The sequence below is a fragment of the Gymnogyps californianus genome, unplaced genomic scaffold, assembly GCF_018139145.2.
Source record: "Gymnogyps californianus isolate 813 unplaced genomic scaffold, ASM1813914v2 HiC_scaffold_94, whole genome shotgun sequence".
Taxonomy (NCBI): Eukaryota; Metazoa; Chordata; class Aves; order Accipitriformes; family Cathartidae; genus Gymnogyps; species Gymnogyps californianus.
The window spans coordinates 6689-26409 of record NW_026114487.1 but is presented as its reverse complement, the minus strand read 5'-3'; the positions used below and the strand labels follow the sequence as shown (position 1 = coordinate 26409).

The 19721-nt window shown below is 45.8% G+C and overlaps 1 protein-coding gene across 1 annotated transcript in view; it reads right to left on the bottom strand.

Moving 5' to 3' along the window:
• Positions 1-19518, bottom strand: part of LOC127029287 (transmembrane protein 161B-like) — a gene marked incomplete at its 5' end in the record, with an annotated part of 124282 nt that extends 104764 nt beyond the window's left edge. The window contains 2 exons of the mRNA XM_050914854.1: positions 13887-13967; positions 19415-19518. Of these exons, the coding sequence (XP_050770811.1) occupies positions 13887-13967; positions 19415-19518 (185 nt within the window). The remainder of the gene's footprint in view (positions 1-13886; positions 13968-19414) is intronic.
• Positions 19519-19721: the final 203 nt, after the last annotated feature.

Genomic DNA, 19721 nt, shown 5'->3' with positions numbered 1-19721 from the left:
CTACAGTACGTAAAAGTTCTGATTGGGCAGGGCCAGCCCGATTGGCAGATCCTCTAGTGTTGACTAACCAGGTGGCCTTTGCTAGATGTGTGTCCCAATGGTTGAAGGTCCCACCACCCATTGCTCCCAATGTAGTCTTTAACAACCCATGGTATCGCTCGATTTTCCCGGAGGCTGGTGCATGGCAGGGGATGTGATACACCCACTCAGTGCCGTGCTCTTTGGCCCAGGTGTCTATGAGATTGTTCCAGAAATGAGTCCCCTTGTCTGACTCAATCCTTTCTGGGGTGCCATGTCGCCATGAGACTTGCTTCTCAAGGCCCAGGATAGTGTTCCGGGCGGTGGCATGGGGCACGGGATATGTTCCCAGCCAGCCGGTGGTTGCTTCCACCATTGTAAGCACATGGCGCTTGCCTTGGCGGGTTTGTGGGAGTGTGATATAGTCAATCTGCCAGGCCTCCCCATATTTCTATTTCAGCCATCGTCCCCCATACCAAAGAGGCTTTAACCGCTTGGCTTGCTTAATTGCAGCGCATGTTTCACATTCATGGATGACCTGTGCGATAGTGTCCATGGTCAGGTCCACCCCTCGATCACGAGCCCATCTATATGTTGCATCTCTTCCCTGATGGCCTGAGGTGTCGTGGGCCCACCGAGCCATGAATAATTCACCCTTATGCTGCCAATCCAGATCCACCTGAGCTACTTCAATCCTAGCAGCCTTGTCTACCTGTTCATTGTTTTGATGTTCTTCAGTGGCCCGGCTCTTGGGTACGTGGGCATCTACATGACGTACTTCCACAACCAGGGTCTCTAGCCGGGCAGCAATATCTTGCCACAATGGGGCAGCCCAGATGGGTTTACCCCTGCGTTGCCAGTTACTCTGCTTCCATTGCTGCAACCACCCCCACAGGGCATTTGCCACCATCCATGAGTCAGTATAGAGATAAAGTATTGGCCATTTTTCTCGTTCAGCAATGTCTAAAGCCAGCTGGATGGCTTTCACCTCTGCAAACTGACTCGATTCACCTTCTCCTTCTGCAGTTTCTGCAACTTGTCGTATAGGACTCCATACAGCCGCCTTCCACCTCCGATGCTTTCCCACAATGCGACAGGACCCATCAGTGAACAGGGCATATTGCCTCTCATTTTCTGGCAGTTCATTATACAGTGGGGCCTCTTCAGCACGCGTTACCTCCTCCTCTGGCGATATTCCAACATCTTTGCCTTCTGGCCAGTCCGTGATCACTTCCAGGATTCCTGGGCAACTGGGGTTTCCTATTCGACTTCGTTGTGTGATCAGTGCAACCCACTTACTCCATGTAGCATCAGTTGCATGATGTGTAGAAGGGACCTTCCCTTTGAACACCCAGCCCAGCACCGGCAGTCGGGGTGCTAAGAGGAGCTGTGTTTCAGTACCAACCACTTCTGAGGCAGCTCGAACTCCTTCATATGCTGCTAATATCTCCTTTTCAGTTGGAGTATAGCGGGCCTCGGATCCTCGATATCCCCGACTCCAAAACCCTAGGGGTCGACCTCGGGTCTCCCCTGGGGCTTTCTGCCAGAGACTCCAGGTAGGGCCATTCTCCCCGGCTGCGGTGTAGAGCACATTTTTAACATCTGGTCCTGCCCGGACTGGCCCAAGGGCTACTGCATGAACTGTCTCCCGTTTAATCTGTTCAAAGGCTTGTTGTTGCTCAGGGCCCCATTTAAAATCGTTCTTCTTCCGGGTCACTTGATAGAGAGGGCTTACAATCATACTATAATTTGGAATATGCATTCTCCAAAAACCCACAACCCCTAAGAAAGCTTGCGTTTCCTGTTTACTAGTCGGTGGAGACATAGCTGCTATTTTGTTGATCACATCCATTGGGATGTGACGATGTCCATCTTGCCATTTTATTCCTAAAAACTGAATCTCCTGTGCGGGTCCCTTCACCTTACTTTGTTTTATGGCAAAACCAGCTTTCAGAAGGATTTGGATTATTTTCTCCCCTTTCTCAAAACCTTCTTCTGCTGTGTTGCCCCATACGATGATGTCATCAATGTCCTGCAGGTGTTCTGGAGCTTCACCCTGTTCCAGTGCATTCTGGATCAGTCCATGGCAAATGGTGGGGCTGTGTTTCCACCCCTGGGGCAGTCGATTCCAGGTGTACTGGACGCCCCTCCAAGCGAAAGCAAACTGTGGCCGGCACTCTGCTGCCAAAGGGATTGAGAAAAATGCATTAGCAATATCACTTGTGGCGTACCACTTGGCTGCCTTTGACTCCAGTTCATATTGAAGTTCTAGCATGTCTGGCACAGCAGCACTCAGCGGTGGTGTGACTTCATTCAGGCCACGATAGCCTACTGTTAGTCTCCGCTCTCCATTAGACTTTCGCACTGGCCATATGGGGCTGTTAAAGGGTGAGCGAGTCCTGCTGATCACCCCTTGGCTCTCCAGTCGATGAATCAGCGTATGGATGGGAATCAGGGAGTCTCGGCTGGTGCGATATTGCCGCCGGTGCACCGTTGTGGTAGCGATCGGCACCTGTTCTTCAACCCTCAGCAACCCCACAACCGAAGGGTCCTCCGAGAGACCAGGTAAGGTGGACAACTGTTCAATTCCCTCTGTCTCCAAGGCAGCTATACCAAAAGCCCACCGATACCCCTTTGGGTCCTTGAAATACCCTCTCCTGAGATAGTCTATGCCAAGGATGCATGGGGCCTCTGGGCCAGTCACAATGGGGTGTTTCTGCCACTCATTCCCAGTTAGGCTCACTTCAGCCTCCAATACAGTGAGCTGTTGGGATCCCCCTGTCACCCCAGAGATACAGATGGGTTCTGCCCCTTTATAGCTTGATGGCATTAGGGTACACTGTGCCCCGGTGTCCACTAGAGCCTTGTACTCCTGTGGGTCTGATGTGCCAGGCCATCGGATCCACACAGTCCAGTAAACCCGGTTGTCCCTTTCCTCCACCTGGCTGGAGGCAGGGCCCCTCTAATCCTGGTCAGAGTATTTGTTACTCACTTCTTGTAAAAATGACTTAGAGGTCCCTTCAAGAGGGTCAGAAGCCCTTCTACTTTGTCTGGAAACCGGAGCGGCATCTTTCCTGGAAGAATCCCCTTTTCTGGTTGTTTTTCCTTTCAATTCACGTACCCGTGCATCTAGGACCGAGGTAGGTTTTCTATCCCACTTCCTCATGTCCTCTCCGTGGTCACGCAGGTAAAACCACAGGGTACCCCGTGGTGTGTACCTTCTATATTCTCTCTCTTGAGCAGAGGAATGCTCACTCCTAATAGCTGAGATATTGGTCTGTACAGGTGGGGAGTAGGACTTTTTGATCAGTTCCATCAGTTTTTCGGACTTTTCGGACAGTTTTTCCACAGCCGAGACACAGGCTCGTAGGGAGGAAGAGAGATTTTCTTCATATGGCCGGAGTTGGCGAGCCATTTCATCCACTGTCGGTGCCTCTTTGTCTTTCCAAGTTAGTACTGCCAATGGGTTGGCATACGATGATGGTGCGCTCCGTACAAACTTCCGCCACATGGGTCGTGTGCAGTGAACTTCGTCTGGATCTCTGGGTAATTGTGAACTGTCCGGGTCATAATAAATCATCTCTAGCACGGCTAATTCCCTCAGGTACTGGATACCTCTTTCCATGGTGGTCCACTTGCCTGGCTGACATATAACATCTTCCTTGAAGGGGTACCTTTCCTTCACACTTGACAGGAGTCGCCTCCAGAGGCTGAGGGCTTGTGTCCCTTTTCCAATCGCCTTGTCAATGCCCCCTTCCCTAGCAAGGGATCCCAGCTGCTTGGCTTCCCTACCCTCTAATTCCAGGCTACTAGCCCCATTGTCCCAGCATCGGAGCAGCCAGGCGATAATGTGCTCACCTGGATGATGGCTGAAGTCTTTTCTCATATCCCGCAGCTCACTCAGGGATAGAGATCGGGTGATTACCTCTGGTTCTGCCTCTTCCTCCTGTTCTCGTGATGGCCCTGGTTCATCTTCATCCTTCGTTAAACGAACTGATTTTTTTGTATATTTCTTCTTCTGTATAGGGGCGACTGATACTGGCACAGGTTGGTTCTCTGGTTCAGCCGCAGCGCCTGTCGCAGGGGTTGGAGTAGCCACAGCGCCTGTCGCAGAGGTTGGAGTAGCCGCAGCGCCTGTTGCGGAGGTTAGAGTAGCCACCGTGTCTGTTGCAGAGGTCGGAGTAGCCACCGTGTCTGTTGTGGGGGTTGGAGTAGCCGCCTTGCCTGTCGCTGGGGTTGCAGTAGCCGCTGCATCTGTTGCAGGGGTTGCAGTAGCCGCAGTATCTGTCGGTCTGTTTTCCCTCCCTTCCCCCTGAGGGTGCTGCACAGTATCGAGCAGTGTTTGGTAGATACTGGCCAGGGCCCAGCACAGTGCGATAAGTTGTGCCTCTTTGGAATCGCCACAGCATTTTCCTTTCAGATAGTCTATCACTTCATCAGGGTCCTGTAGTTGTTCGGGAGTGAAGTTCCAAACCATTGGAGGTGAGAAGTTCTCTAGGTACCTGCCCATGTTCTCCCACATGCCATGCCACCCATGGCTATTCAGCCTCGGGGCAGATTTCCGAAAGGTATTCTTAAACAGTTGTTTAACCTTAAACAAGACCTGGAACACATTCAGGAGACATAACAATAGGAACATGCTGGTTTGAACATCCCAAGGATATTCAAAATTCTCAAGAGCTACTGTAATTTGCCTGGAGGAGAAGGGGAAGCTGAAGAAAGGTGTCTCCCCCGTGGCTTGGCTCTCCGAGGAGAAAAGGTACAAGGTGTAATTATTAATAGTTTCTGATAGATGGCTCCCGAAGTACGGAGGTGACGGCAATGCTGAGTACGAATACCAGATTAGTTTCACGACCAGCAATGCTATCGTATCGTAAGCCAGTGTTACAAAGTAGAACACCATGATAACTCTGGCCCAGTTCCCACGGGTGATAAACAGCACAGCAGGGAGCATATACTGCAAGTAAGGTATCACATAACGCACCTTTAAGAACAAGCGCACCAACTTTGAGAGCGAATACATCAACATTGTGACCAGCAACTATTGAACTAATATAGTGAATGTTTATAACAAATTTGTTCTAACACATTCCAGTCAGATTTGTCGTTATCTCAACCCGTCGAGCCCCACGTTGGGCGCCAAAAAGGACTGTCGTGGTTTAACCCCAGCCGGCAGCTAAGCACCACGCAGCCGCTCGCTCACTGCCCCCCACCCCTGGGATGGGGGAGAGGATCAGGAAAAAAAAAACCTCGTGAGTTGAGATAAAGACAGTTTAATAGGACAGAAAGGAAGGAAAAACAATGATAATGATAATAAAGATATGACAACAGTAATACTAAAAGAATTAAACTATACAAAGCAAGTGGTGCACAAGGCAATTGCTCACCACTCGTTGACCGATGCCCAGTTAGTTCCCGAGCCGCAATCCCCCCTCCCAGCCAGCTCCCCCCAGTTTATATACTGGGCATGATGTCATATGGTATGGAATAGCTCTTTGGCCAGTTTGGGTCAGCTGTCCCAGCTGTGTCCCCTCCCAGCTTCTTGTGCCCCTCCAGCCTTCTTGCTGGCTGGGCAGGAGAAGCTGGAAAATCCTTGACTTAGGATAAACACTACTTAGCAACAACTAAAACCATCAGTGTGTTATCAACATTATTCTCCTACTAAACCCAAAACACAGCACTGTACCAGCTACTAGGAAGAAAATTAACTCTGTCCTAGCTGAAACCAGGACACTCTGAAAGGAAGCTTCACTGTTCAGACAGGAAGGAAGCTATAGGGTGTGTTATGAAAATTCCCTTTCCTAACTACTATATCAATCAGTCTTTATAGTATGAAAGTGTATTAACTTTGTTAATATATATATTAGTTCACATTATACACTGTGATGTAATGAGGTAGTGGAATTTTACTGGAGACTTTGGTATTGTTCATGCTTAAGTAAAACGAACTAAAGGACAGCCCGGCCCTGGAAATAAGGACTTTGCTTCTTGGAAGCTTAGAGCTGTCCATGAAGGATAAAGGATACCCCTGGACAACCAAGATAACGCCAGCATCCTAGCCCCTCTGACACGTCTTTGAAACCCTCCCAGCGTCGTCTGGCATCATAGATAAGTAACTATAGCAAGACTGACTCCAGGGACGTCCGGATCAATAGACAAGCAGCAAGAATGCTGCAGAAATATAGTTGCTTTGCAAAGTTTTCCTATGATTAGTAATCGGTAGTGTGGGTGTTAGTGATTAGTCAAATCGTGTTGTACCTGAATGTTTGAAGGGTATAAGAACCCCGTGTAAAACCACATCCAGGGTGCCCCAATTTGGCTGGGACACTTCATGCGCATGAATAAATATTTACCCTTATAATTCTATACTTTGCGTCCTAGCCTCTCTCCTCGGTTGGCACGGGCCAGTTACGAATTTTTGTGACAAGTGTTCCAATTGGTTTCCCCAGCCTTAACAGTTTATTGATATGACTACAGGTACAGTGCAGAACATATCCACCCTGCCATAGAAATACACTGAAGAAAATCAAAGCTAATCTGAGACTTTTCAGTTGAGGTCTAGGCCAGTAGACTAAAAGACAGCAGTGTTAAAGTCTTTGGATTGAAAGTAAGTAAATGAGTAAGACATACTTGGGAGCGTTAATTTATTATCATTCACTGGAAATAACAAGCAATAATCAATCTCAGAAGATAACCAAAGTTGTTAGGAAAAAATAAATATCAAATTTTCAAAATAGCATTGGGTCCTTTTGTCACAATAGGGTGCTTAGCAAGTATGTCACCTGAGCTGGACTAACCTAGATCCTTGAAAGATCTACTAGTCATCAAGCAAAGACAAATTTAAGACAGTTTTCTAATCTAAAAGGAAACATGTAAAAATACCATACTTATTTCAATTCATATCCTGCTTATGAAAATAAGCCCCAAAAAATGTATCACTGTATTAGTAATCCTAGAAAACTAATACAATTTAAAAAGTAATAACCCAGCATGCTCTCTTTGGGCAAAACAACAAAGTTAAGTACATTGTGATGCAGAGGCAGGGTTCAAAGCTGTGTTCCAGGTTTTAACCACTCCTGCACAGCATGACAGCAATATACAGAAGCTTCATAAAGAATCACAGAAAGATCCATTTACTCCTGTCATACTAGGTGGCTATTTGCTTATACAAAGGGAAAGAATAAGGCAAGCAAAGGTTGATCCTCGCACTGCTAAACCCTTCCTGGCTTCCAGCATTAAGCAACTTGGGGATAACCTGAGCCAGGGATTGCAACCTCTGAAATCATCATTTTTAATAAGTGACATGAATTTGTTGAATACCTTTCTGAACCAGTCTGAAATCTGTTGACCTTCAAAGTATCTTGTAGCAGCGAGTTCCACAATTTGTGTCCCAAATTAAAAAGTGCTTAAACCTAATTTAATTCAGCATCTCCTTGTATAACATGGCAGTAAGTTTATTACTCCCTGTCCACCTTCTTGCAAAGTGGATACATGCCTCTAGCAAAACTGTCCCTCAATCAGTTCCTAGACTAGTAAATCTTAGCCTACTCCTCCTTATGTGGAAGTCTTACTTCTAGTCATCGTTGTTGGCCTTTTCTAGGTCTACTAAATAGTCTTTGAAATACGGTACAAACAAAAGTACGTCTTATAATACAGAATATGAAGTTAGATTATGTTTTCCAATTGGGATCACGCTTTTCCCGGTGATCGCGCGAAGGCCAGCTTTCTTTTGTCCCGTTCGGGTTTTTTAACCCCCTGCTCAGTCCGCGCCAGAGGGGGCAGTGTGGCAGAGTACACCGCGGATTTCCTGCGCGTGTCGTCGGAGCTGAATTGGGGGGGGATGACCTTTTGTTACCCCTCTATATTCATGGCCTGGCCGACGACGTTCGTACAGAGGTAGCCCGAAGGCTGGCGTCGGAGGATTTTGCAGGTTGCCACTAAACGTGCTTCTGAAGCGGAGCAGCTTTTGCGCTTGCCTGGTTCTGCTCCGGTTTCGGACCCCCGCTCCCTCCCGGCGCCCCCCCTGCTTGGCGGGGGGGCAGGCGCCATGCTGGCGGTGCCGGGGGTGGGGCCCGTGTGGCCGGGACGGGAGCTCGGACCGCGGTGGCTCCTCCCCGAGTCCGCCCTGCCCGCCTCCGCCCTGCTGCTCGCGGCGGGGTGGAACCTATTGCAAATCGGGGCAGGGTTTGCCCAGTCTCCCTCTCCCCCTGCTGAGGACTCTGCCGAGGAGACGGTTGATTTGGCTACCTTTGGGAACAGTTGGGATTTTCCACCGTTTTCTGAATTGTCCCTTTCAGCGCCCGGTATCGTGGGGTCGAGAAACAGCTTCGGCCAGCGCGGGAAGGGAGGTCGCCGCCGGCGTAGATGGGGTGAGCCCAGGTGCCCCGCTCCTCACGGTGTCGGTCTCGCTTCCGCTCCCGGACGGCAGAGCGGTCGCTGCTGAGGCCCTGGTGGACAAGAGCCAGGCTCTTGTAGGAACATGATTTCTGCAGAGTCTAAAAAAAGCTCGTGCGCCAATAGAGCGCCGATCTGTCCCTTGCCCTATTTTTGCTACTGACGGGAAACCCGCCGGCGGTGGTCCCACTGAGTGGCAGACCCTGCTCCTGCAGCTCTCCGTCGCCCCAGGATGTTGGGAGTTTATTTCTTTTTCTGTCCCCTCTATGCCCTTTTATCCAATCATCCTGGGCACGCCTTGGTTAGTCCGGCACGATCCGGTGGTCGGTTGGGCACAGAGACGAATTTACCTTCCTGTGGGTGAAGTGCGGGGGGTGCTGCTGCCTCCCCCCTCCCGCTGCAGCCGGCGGGGTACAGCGCGCTCTCCCGGCGCCGGTTGCTGGCCAGGGTTCCGAGCAAGGCCCTAGTGCCCGCCGGGTATCCCGTGCCGGCAGCGCCAACTCCCCCGAGCCACCTGCTGGCCTGTTGGGGGCGCTGCCGCCAGAATTTAGGGACTTTTTGGATGTTTTTGAGCAAAAGCGAGCAGAGACCTTAACACCCCCCCCCCCCCATCGGGTGTATGATTGTTCCATCGAGCTGTTCCCAGACGCTCCTCTCCCTTCGGGCCATATCTGTGCTCTGTCACAGCCAGAGATGGCGGCCTTGAAGGCTTATACCGAGGACGGTTTAGCCTGGGGTTTCATTCAATACTCCACTTCCCTCCCTTGGTGCCACTATAATTTTTGTAAAGAAGGATGGAAGCTTGAGGCCATGTGTGGAGTATCAGGGATTGAATGATATTGCTATCAAGAACCCAGTACCCCCTGCCCCTCATTCCTGAGTTGTTGGAGCATTTACAGGGGGCATGCTGGTTTACTAAAGTGGCTTATAATCTTTTTTGTGTTCATCAGGGCAACGAGTGAAAAACGGCCTTTGTTTGCACGTATGGCCATTTTGAATATCGTCTGATACCTTTTGGCCTGTGTAATGCCCCTGCTACCTTTCAGGGCTTTGTCAACAACGTTTTCTGTGACTTGTTGGACAATTATGTCATTGCACATCTTCATGACATTTTAGTTTACTCGAGGATGTGGGAGGAACATGTTGTTCACGTTCGAGAGGTTCTCTCCCACCTTTGGTGTCACTGCCTTTATGCAGAGCTGGAGAAGCATGCCTTCCTCCAACAGCGTATAGACTTCCTGGGTTACTCAATTGCCCCCGAGGGCGTGAGCATGGACATGAAAAAGACTGATGCCTTTCTTTGTTGGCAGTCTCCCTTGATGGTGTGTGGTGTGCAGTGCTTTTTGGGCTCTGCTAATTTTTATCGGCGTTTTACTTGGAATTTTGCTCAAAAGGTTGCTCCGCTCACAGCACTGACTCATAAGGGTGTCCCTTTTCAGTGGACACACAAGGTTCAGGGGGCCTTTGATGACTTGAAGCAGGCGTTTACGACGGTCCCAGTTTTGGCCCACCTGGATACCAGTCATCCTTTTGTGTTGGAGGCAGATGCTTCTGCCCATGCCATCAGGGCAGTACTTTCTCAGCGTGGTTCACTGGATGGACAGCTTCATCCTTGTGCCTATTTCTCCTGCCAGTTGACTGCCGCAGAGAGGAATTACGATGCCTGGGATGAAGAGTTGTTGGCCATCGGGGAGGCGTGTGCTGAGTGGAGGCACCTTCTTGTGGGTCCTGCTGAGCCCCCTTTGGTTCTGACTGACCATCGAAATCCGGAATATTTTAGGAATCTGAAGTGCCTCTCTCCCAGTTGGCTTGTTGGGCAACTTTTTGCTCTCAGTTTCCATTTACTGTCACCTACAGGCTGGGTAAACAGAATGGCGGGGCAGATGCCCTGTCACATCAGGAAGCCTCAGCGGGAGATGCTGAGGCAGATCTGCTCCCCTGTCATTTTTCTCTCTCTGCAAAATTTTTTTACGGCTGTGCCAGTCAATACCTTGGTTCTGTGCATCGGGTGATGGCTGGTGATCCTTTGGCCACGCGGTTTTGGACAGGGGATACTTCACAGAATCTGCAGGAGAAGGATGGTTGTCTGTATCGCGATGAGTGGCTGCATATCCCTGCCGACCCGCTGCGCACACAAGGTCCTTCAGCGCTGTCATGACGCACTGACAGCGGGGCACGGTGGTTATCAGAAGACTGCATCAAGTCACACAGAGCTACTGGTGGCCTATGGTGCATGCTGATGTTGCAAGCTACGTTCAGGCTTGCGATGTCCATGCCAGGGCCAAGAGACTGATGTAGAGGCTACGGGGACTATTACAACCCTTACAAACTCCTGAGCGGCCATGGCAAATTATTTCAATGGATTTTATTGCGGACTTGCCTGTGTCTCAGGGGCATACAGTGAGTGGTGCTTGTGGTGGTGGACTTGTTTACGAAGATGGCTATTTTTGTTCCACTAAAGAGGCTGTCCACGGCCCCTCAGACTGCACACTTGGTTTTGCAGCTATTGCTTCACTGCCATGGTCTGCCGGATAGCGTGGTGACGGATGAAGGGGCCCAGTTTACTGCCCAATTCTTGAGGCAGCTTATGGGCCTGCTGGAGGTCCAACTCCGTCTTTCCACCCTTTATCACCCACAGTCTAATGGTCAGATGGAGCAGGTAAACCAGATCCTGGAGCAGTATCTCCACTGTTATATTAATTAACATCAAGATGACTGGGTGTCTCTGTTACCGTTGGCAGAATTTGCACGTAACAGCAGTGTCCACTCTTCCACGCAGCAGACCCCTTTTTATGCACAGTACGGTTTTCATCCCTGTGACCACCCAGCTACTCCAGTGGCTGTCCAGGGGTTTTCTCCCGAGGACTCCCTTGAGCAGTTGCAGTATATGCATTTGTTTCTTCAAGAGCAGCTGGAAAAAGCAAAGGCTGCTTGCAAAGACTATGCAGATAGTCATCGGTGACCAGCGCTGGACTTTGTGGTTGGGGACTATGTTTGGTTGTCCGGTGAACATGTTTGTTCTGTGCATCCTTCTTCTAAGTTGGACCACCATTACCTGGGCCTGTATAAAATCCGGTTGCGTTTCATCTGCACCTTCTATGCGTTCTCAATATTCACCCATTGTTCACGTCTCTCTGTTAAAACCTGTTCACCCAGATCCCTTCCAGTGGCAATCTCTACCTCCATCTCCAGTTATGGTCCAGGGCCAGAGAGAATATCATGTCTGGGCTATTTTGGATTCCAGGATATCCTGGGGTACCCTGCAGTATTTGATTGATTGGGTGGGTCATGGCCCAGAGGTTCCTGGGCGCCCGTTATCCTGCTAAGTTTAGTCCACTGGAGGATGTGGGGGCACACCCTGGGTGAAGGGGGAGATAGTGTCAGGGTTACATAGGTATCCATTCAAATGAGATGATCTTCTGTAAATATTAAGTCTTCAGCTGCCATTGTTGTGTTATCAGGAGAGCTAATAAAACTGGCTAGCAGGCAGAGCTCAGCCTCTCCGAGCTACTGCCTGCAAGAGCCTTCGAATCTTATGTCTCTGTCTCTTGTCTTGGGCCTGCCCTGACAAGCAGCTTCTTCAGAGAACAGAGAGGTATATCCACTGACTGAAAATTAAGGTTATTATACATCCTATTGTTACAATAGCAAAGTAAAGAAAGCAGCATTTAAGTCTCCACATTACCATCCTGATTCCCTCTGAAGTTTCATATCCATCTGTCAATAAAATTTACCTTATTAGAAACTACATACACGTATTAAAACTGTATTTTCTTGGTTAGATATGAATGTACTATGATAAATACATCAATCATAATAATTAAATTACACGAACAGAATTTGACTGTGTAGACATGAAAACGTAGCACCACATTTGAAACATTACATGCAAAAGTTTAACAAGTGAAAAAGGACTTAATGCAAATAGGTGAACTGTGATACAATTTTCTACCAAGCTTCACAGTAAATTTTTCCAAGATTACAACATTTAAGCTCATATGTAAGTACACATTAACATGCCATACTTCCACACAGCAGAGAGCATATGATTGCCCCGGTGAAAGTGAGAATATGCATGCTTTGGATGGCAGAAGATTGCCAAGGTTGAGGAAAGGCATTCGGTGCAAAGTGCAATTATTATTTGGCAATGCAATTGTGTTTTCCTGTTTAAGGCTCATATTGGTGAAACGTAGCTTAAAGTTATAGTTATGTAATGGAAGTTATTTTAAATATGAATAAATATCACTGATTAAATGCACAGTTATAAATTGTAATACTATTAACTATTTTGCTTCAATTTGTTACAGAAAACTTGGATAAAATGATTTTCTGAATATTAAAGAATATTGTGACAAACATGTAATATCGAAGCATTGTATATTAAAGAAAAGGCTTAATTTTTTAGCCCAACATTTGGCAAATAAGGTTGCTACCCATGTAGCTTAAGAAACTGAAAAAAAAATGCTTTGATTTTACGATGAACAGGTTATATGTGCAGTTTATGAATTAACACAAAAGTTAGATATTAAGAATTTTAAGAGAGCAGTTTATATTGGAATAATAATAAAAAAAAAAGACCAAAGGAAACCACCTATGTCACCAAAAAGCAAGTCAGTGGGTATTTGTTTTAAACATAGCCAATTCAGAAATCTTGCATAAACATAGCAAGCTCCACCACCTCAAGATCAGTCTTGGTTCTTGCCCCAATTACACTTCTGGTGAGGCTGTTCCAGAGCTTCATGACTGAAGATCAGAAATCTATTTCCAGCTTAAGTTGATAGACAGCTATCCTATCCTTCTCGGACTCTTTTTGCTAGGTTAAACAAGGCAAGCTCTTTTAGCCTCCTCTTGTAAGATAGGCTTTCTGTTTCCTGGATCATCCTAGCAGTCCTTCTCTTCACCTGTTTGAGTGAATTCATTTTTCTTGAACATGAGTGATCAGAACTGTACACAGTAATCCAGATAAAGTTCTACATCAGTGGCCTTGTGCAACTGGATTAACATTTCCCTCTCTCTTTACTGGAAATACCTCACCTAATATATCCTAGGAGCACATTTACCTTTTTCACAGCTGCATAAGAGTGGCGGCTCACAGTAATCCTGTGTTCAACTAATATACTCAAATCTTTCTCATCTTGCTTCAAGATGAAGAGCTTCAATCATATATAAGATTTCCTATTCTCAGTCTTCATCTAAATGAATAGATTCATTAAGAAAATTCTTGCCATCAAATTAGCAATGTCACAGAGCACTTTTGGAGACTGGGAATTACCCAGTTCTGTACAGTTTGGGCATGTTAAGCTCTCTGTTAAACCGAAAGAACACAGTTCAGTACAGAGCTGTAGTAATCAAAGCAAGCAGGGCAATCATATGCAAGAAGTTTTAGACTCACACAAAACCAAAAGTTTGCCAGTAAAGTTGTCATATGGATTAAAAAAACCCCAAAACACCAAAAACTTAAAACAAGTTTTTACCTATCTTTTTTGCTCTTGCCTCTTTGTTTCCCTGCAAGAAGCCTTAGATCTTCTTCAGTAGGATGCTGATACCATTGTAAACTAAAGAAAAAAAAAAACCTCAAGTAAAACAATGTCAGTATGAGCAATTCAGAGTGCTTTTTAAAATGAAAACTATATATCAACACACATACATACACACATTAAACCATGTCATTTGCAGCACCTAACCAAAATACGTTTGTGTTAAAGTACCAACACTGTCTCAATTGATCAATTACAGCTAAACTTCAATTCTCTTCAGCATAAAAGACACTTGCTCATAATTAGAAAGGTTTGCAACTATCAACACACCATTCAAGTGAAAGCACCTGTGCTTCTTAAAACACCAAATTTTCAAGTTGTCATCAACCACAGCAGAAAAGGCTGTACCTATATTGGGAAAATGTCACTATATCATTACAATTACCTATGAGAATCATGTTCTAAATGATTTTATTAAGGATAACTACTCTTCTGAAAAAAGAGTAATTTTTAAAAATCTGCAACAGCTATTATGGAATAACCATAACCAGTCTTTTTTTTCTTACACAGACCAGATCTTAACATCTACATTCCTGTCCTAAAAAACACCACAGTGATATCTTCAACTCTTACCAGAAAGAAGAAAACAATGAACAGCACAGCTTACAAAAGCATAGATATTTGTAAATTAAAGGTATTTAATTGTAGCATAGAAAAATATTTGTACATTGGGTTTACATGGGGAGGTTTTGGTAGCGGGGGAGGCAGGTCTGCAGGTGTGGCCTCTGTGAGAAGACACCAGAAGCTGCCCCCATGTCAGACAGAGCCAGTTCCAGCCAGCTCCAAAATGGACCCACCACTGGCCAAGGCCAAGCCAAGCAGCAACGCTGGTAGCATCTCTGTGATAATGTATTTAAGAAAGGGTAAAAAATGCTGCACAGCAGCTGTGAGAGAAAAGTGTGGGGGGGGAAATATGAGAGAAGCAACCCTGCAGACACCAAGGTCAGTGAAGAAGGAAGGGGAGGAGGTGCTCCAGGCACCGGAGCAGAGATTCCCTTGCAGCCTGTGGGGAAGACCGTGGTGAAGCAGGTTGTTCCCCTGCAGCCCATGGAGGTGAATGGTGGAGCAGATATCCACCCTGCAGCCTGTGGAGGACCCCACACCAGAGCAGGTGGATGTGCCCTGAAGGAAGCTGCAGACAGTGGAGAGCCCACACTAAAGCAGATTTTCCTGAAGGTCTGTAGCCTGTGGCAGGGACTGGAGAAGGGGAAAAGTGTGAGGAGGAAGGAGCGGCAGAGACGAACTGTTATGATCTGACCACAACCCCCATTCACCATCCCCCTGTGTCACTCAGGGTGGGGGAAGGAGGTAGAAGACTCATAGAATGGCTTGGGTTGTAAGGGACCTTTAAAGATCATCTAGTCCAACACCCCTGCCATGGGCAGGGACATCTTCCACTAGATCAGGTTGCTCAAAGCCCCATCCAACCTGGCCTTGAACACTTCCAATGATGGGGCAGCCACAACTTCTCTGGACAACCTGTTTCAGTGTCTCACCACCCTCATCATAAAAAAAAAAGTTATTCCTAATGTCCAATCTAGATCTATTCTCTTTCAGTTTAAAACCATTGCCCTTGTCCTGTCACTATAGGCCTTGGTAAAAAGTCTCTCTCCATCTTTCTTATAAGCCCCCTTTAAGTATTGAAATGCTCTCAATAAGTTCATCCCCCAGCCTGTATTGATACTGGGGATTGCCCTGACCCAGGTGCAGGTCCTTGCACTTGGCCTTCTTGAACTTCTGAGGTTCACATGGGCCCACTCCTCAAGCCTGTCAAGGTCCCTCTGGATGGCATCTCTTTCCTCCAGCAAATCATCTGCACCACTCAGCTTGGTGTCTTTGACACTAAACTAAACTTTAGTGGGAGATGGGAAGGTTGAAAGGAAGAACAATGGTGGGACAAAAACGCAATGCATGCTTTAGGAGAAACTCCCAATTTTGGAAGTTCGATTGCTGGTATAATGAAATGTTTAACAGGCACTTGCACAGAGCTCATTGATATCATCTTAAAATAATTTAAAAATTAGTATAATGGATAAGTAAGAGTTCAAGCTGGCAATGCTATAAAGAACACAATGTGTTTAATAGGGGTTTCCACATAGTCTGTATCAGTAGGTGTTATTGTGCTAAATATTTGACTGATGCTGGAATTTGTTCAACAGAAAAGAAGTTTAGTACAAGCTAATAATATACTACAGAAATTCAAAACATTGAATATTACAAGTTTCCCCTGAAGGAATTCACTGCCAGTTCAAACACTAAAAAAAAAAAAACCAACCAACCCAACACCCCCCCACACCAAAAAAAACCCCATCCCAAACAAACCCAGACTTGACATGAAGGAGGGAGGGGGAGCCTGAATTTTTTTTTGTTTTTCTTGAGGGATCTGTAAGAGTGAAAATTATTTCATTCATTCATTTTCATCATATGAGGTCCCAGATGAAACATTTGTTGTTTTTGCAAAAGAACTTTGATACAAGACAGAGACATTGTAAGACTGAGAAGTAAAAAAGTCAGAGCAGCTACCTTTTCATCCAAAAAGACAAACTACAAAGATACTTTTTTATTTCTTAACTTTTATATGATCTAGAGAAAGTGTGGTAAAGCACAGAAATAGTCTTCTGCTTTGTCATTCATCATCTCCCAGATTTGAACATGACATACTGAGTGTACCACAAGTAACTGATGATCCCTTTCAATCATTCAAATCACTTGTGTTGGAAGCTAATTTTTTTTTTTTTTACAATCTTTCCTACAGATAGACATATAGTACCTAATACAGCAGCAGAGAAAAATTCTTGTTCTGTGTAGCATACTAGCACAAATCAACGATGCTTAAACCACAACTACGATATAATTACACTATAGAACTACACTGCAAGTGATTCATAGTGATAACTAACAGTATGAGTCTAATTAATAAACCCTACATACCTTATGTTTGAAATCTCAAAACCAAGAGATTTAAACAAACATTTTAATAAAGGTAGAATTAAAAATTTGGAGTTCATATCTGCTCCAGCTTATGTATGGTTAAAGCTGAGGTCCCAGAACTATAGCTTTGACATATCTGAATTAGTTTGAATAGCAACAGCAGCGCAGATATTCCCTAGTTAAATCAAATGAAGGTCATTAATGAATGACCAACTGTATTGGGTTTGCATGGCAAGGTTTTGGTAGCGGGGGGGGCTATAGGGGTGGCTTCTGTGAGAAGCTGCTAGAAGCTTCCCCTATGTCCGATAAAGTTAATGCTAGCGGGTTCCAGGACGGACCCGCCGCTGGCCAAGGCCGAGCCAATCAGTAACAGTGGTAGCGCCTCTGTGATAACATATTTAAGAAAAGCAAAAAAAGTTACAGGGGAGTTGCAGTTGCAGCGAGAGAGAGTGGAGTGAGAAGATGTGAGAGAAACAACTCCGCAGACACCAAGGTCAGGGGAGAAGGGGGAGGAGGAGGTGCTCCAGGCGCTGGAGCAGAGAGAGAGATTCCCCTGCAGCCCGTGGTGAAGACCACGGTGAGGCAGGCTGTCCCCCTGCAGCCCATGGAGGTCCACGGTGGAGCAGATATCCACCTGCAGCCCGTGGAGGACCCCACGCCGGAGCAGGTGGATGCCTGAAGGACGCTGTGACCCTGTGGGAAGCCCGCGCTGGAGCAGGTTGGCTGGCAGGACTTGTGACCCCGCGGGGGACCCATGCTGGAGCAGTTTGTTCCTGAAGGACTGCACCCCGTGGACGGGACTCATGCTGGAGCAGTTCGTGAAGAACTGTAGCCCGTGGGAAGGACTCACGTTGGAGAAGTTCGTGAAGGACTGTCTCCCGTGGAAGGGACCCCACGCTGGAGCAGGGGAAGAGTGTGAGGAGTCCTCCCCCTGAGGAGGAAGGAGCAGCAGAAACAACGTGTGATGAACTGACCCAAACCCCCATTCCCCGTCCCCCTGCGCCGCTCGGGGGGGGGGGGAGGTAGTAGAGAAAATAAGGAGTAAAGTTAAGCCCAGGAAGAAGGGAGGGGTGGGGGAAGGTGTTTTAAGATTTGGTTTTATTTCTCATTATCCTGCTCTAATTTGACTAGCAATAAATTAAACTAATTTTTCCCTAAGTCGAGTCTGTTTTGCCCGTGAAGGTAATTGCTGAGTGATCTCCCTGTCCTTATCTCGACCCACAAGCCTTTCGTTTTATTTTCTCCCCCTGTCCAGTTGTGGAGGGGGAGTGATAGAGCGGCTTTGGTGGGCACCTGGCATCCGGCCAGGGTCAACCCACCACACCAACAAAACATCAGTTTTCTTCTCTCTTCCTAAAATGGCCCAAAAAATAGGACAGAAGTAGCTGAGAACCTTAAAAGCAACATTTTGGTAGAAATTGATTTGTTAGTTAAAAATGCAAAGGCCTATGCAAATATCTGAGCTGCCAATTAATTGAGTTCAGTTAATATGATTATTGAAATTCTGTTCAAGCTCTGAAAACAGCACAGATTTACTGTTGAAAAAATTTATATTTCTTTTCAAATTTAAGTAAATAGCTTTTCAATGATACCTGTTCATTCTGTAAATGAATAATTACCTTACATCTATCCATTCTAACAATTCCATTTTAGGACTTTGAATGTACACATACAGGCATCTTGAAATGAACTGGTCACTTAAAGTTCCTGGCTTTTCTGTTTTTGAATGGTGATGTGTTTATCCGCCCTCCACAAATGGAAGGGCTATCTCATGTAGATATTTCAGACAACCTCACTTAGAAAAGCCTCTCAACCTTTTGCAAAAAAAGTAAAGATTTGATATTCTGAAAATTTCAGAATTATAAAAGACAGCATACTACTTTCTAATCACACAGAGTGTTTTTCTTCCTGGAAGAAAAGACAGAGTGTCTATGGTTTTGTTTTGTTTTTAATATTTAAGATACTGATTTATATTTAAAACAGCTGGTGGTTTTAGTTATTATGGATAGTCACACATGGAATGCTCCCCTTGCAGCTCATGTATTTGATCTATTGTTATGAAGTAGCATATTGACATTTATACTAATTCTGTTCTATGAAGTATTAAAAAAGAATTTTTAGTAAGTACCTAAGCACTCTTTATATGCAAGGCTAATCAGCAGACAGATTATTAAAAATACTGAGGCAGTACAGAGAAAAAAATCCTTCTGTTATTGCAGTGTCTTGTATTCAATTTAGCTTTTTAATATTAAAATATGTGGCTTATACCTTTAAAGAGATAAGAGCTGGACAGCAGCTAACTGATACGATTAAAGCAATAAACTTAAGTTTGTTCTTTTACAGCAACACTGTCTTACACTTTGAGCCTGTAAGTCTGGTGTCACAATACTATAGTTTTACTAAAATTCAAGAATAGCAGATTAATTATTTAAAAAAAAATTTTAATTTAAATTAGTTCGCTTTACTGTTTCTACTCTAATGTGTAATTGTGTTACCATATTCAAACACAGTGCAGCAACTTTTTCTTATCTTACCTGCCACTACAGAGAAGCCAACGAGCAAAAGAGTAGTGAGGTATGATCTTCTGTATGACACTAGCCATTACCATGGTAACCACCAGCTGTACACCTATCACACCCTGCAGAGGAATAAGTTAATAACAAGTCAGTGTGTTTAAAGAAAAAAAAAGCCACTAAAGTACTATTTTTTTTTTTTAAACATTTTAAAAACACCTTCATATAGTAGGGATAACATTCTTTTTAAACTGCAGGGGAAGAAAAACAATACTGCATCAGTTTTCAAGAAATCCCCTGGAACTTGCTATAGTAATCCAAAAAGAAA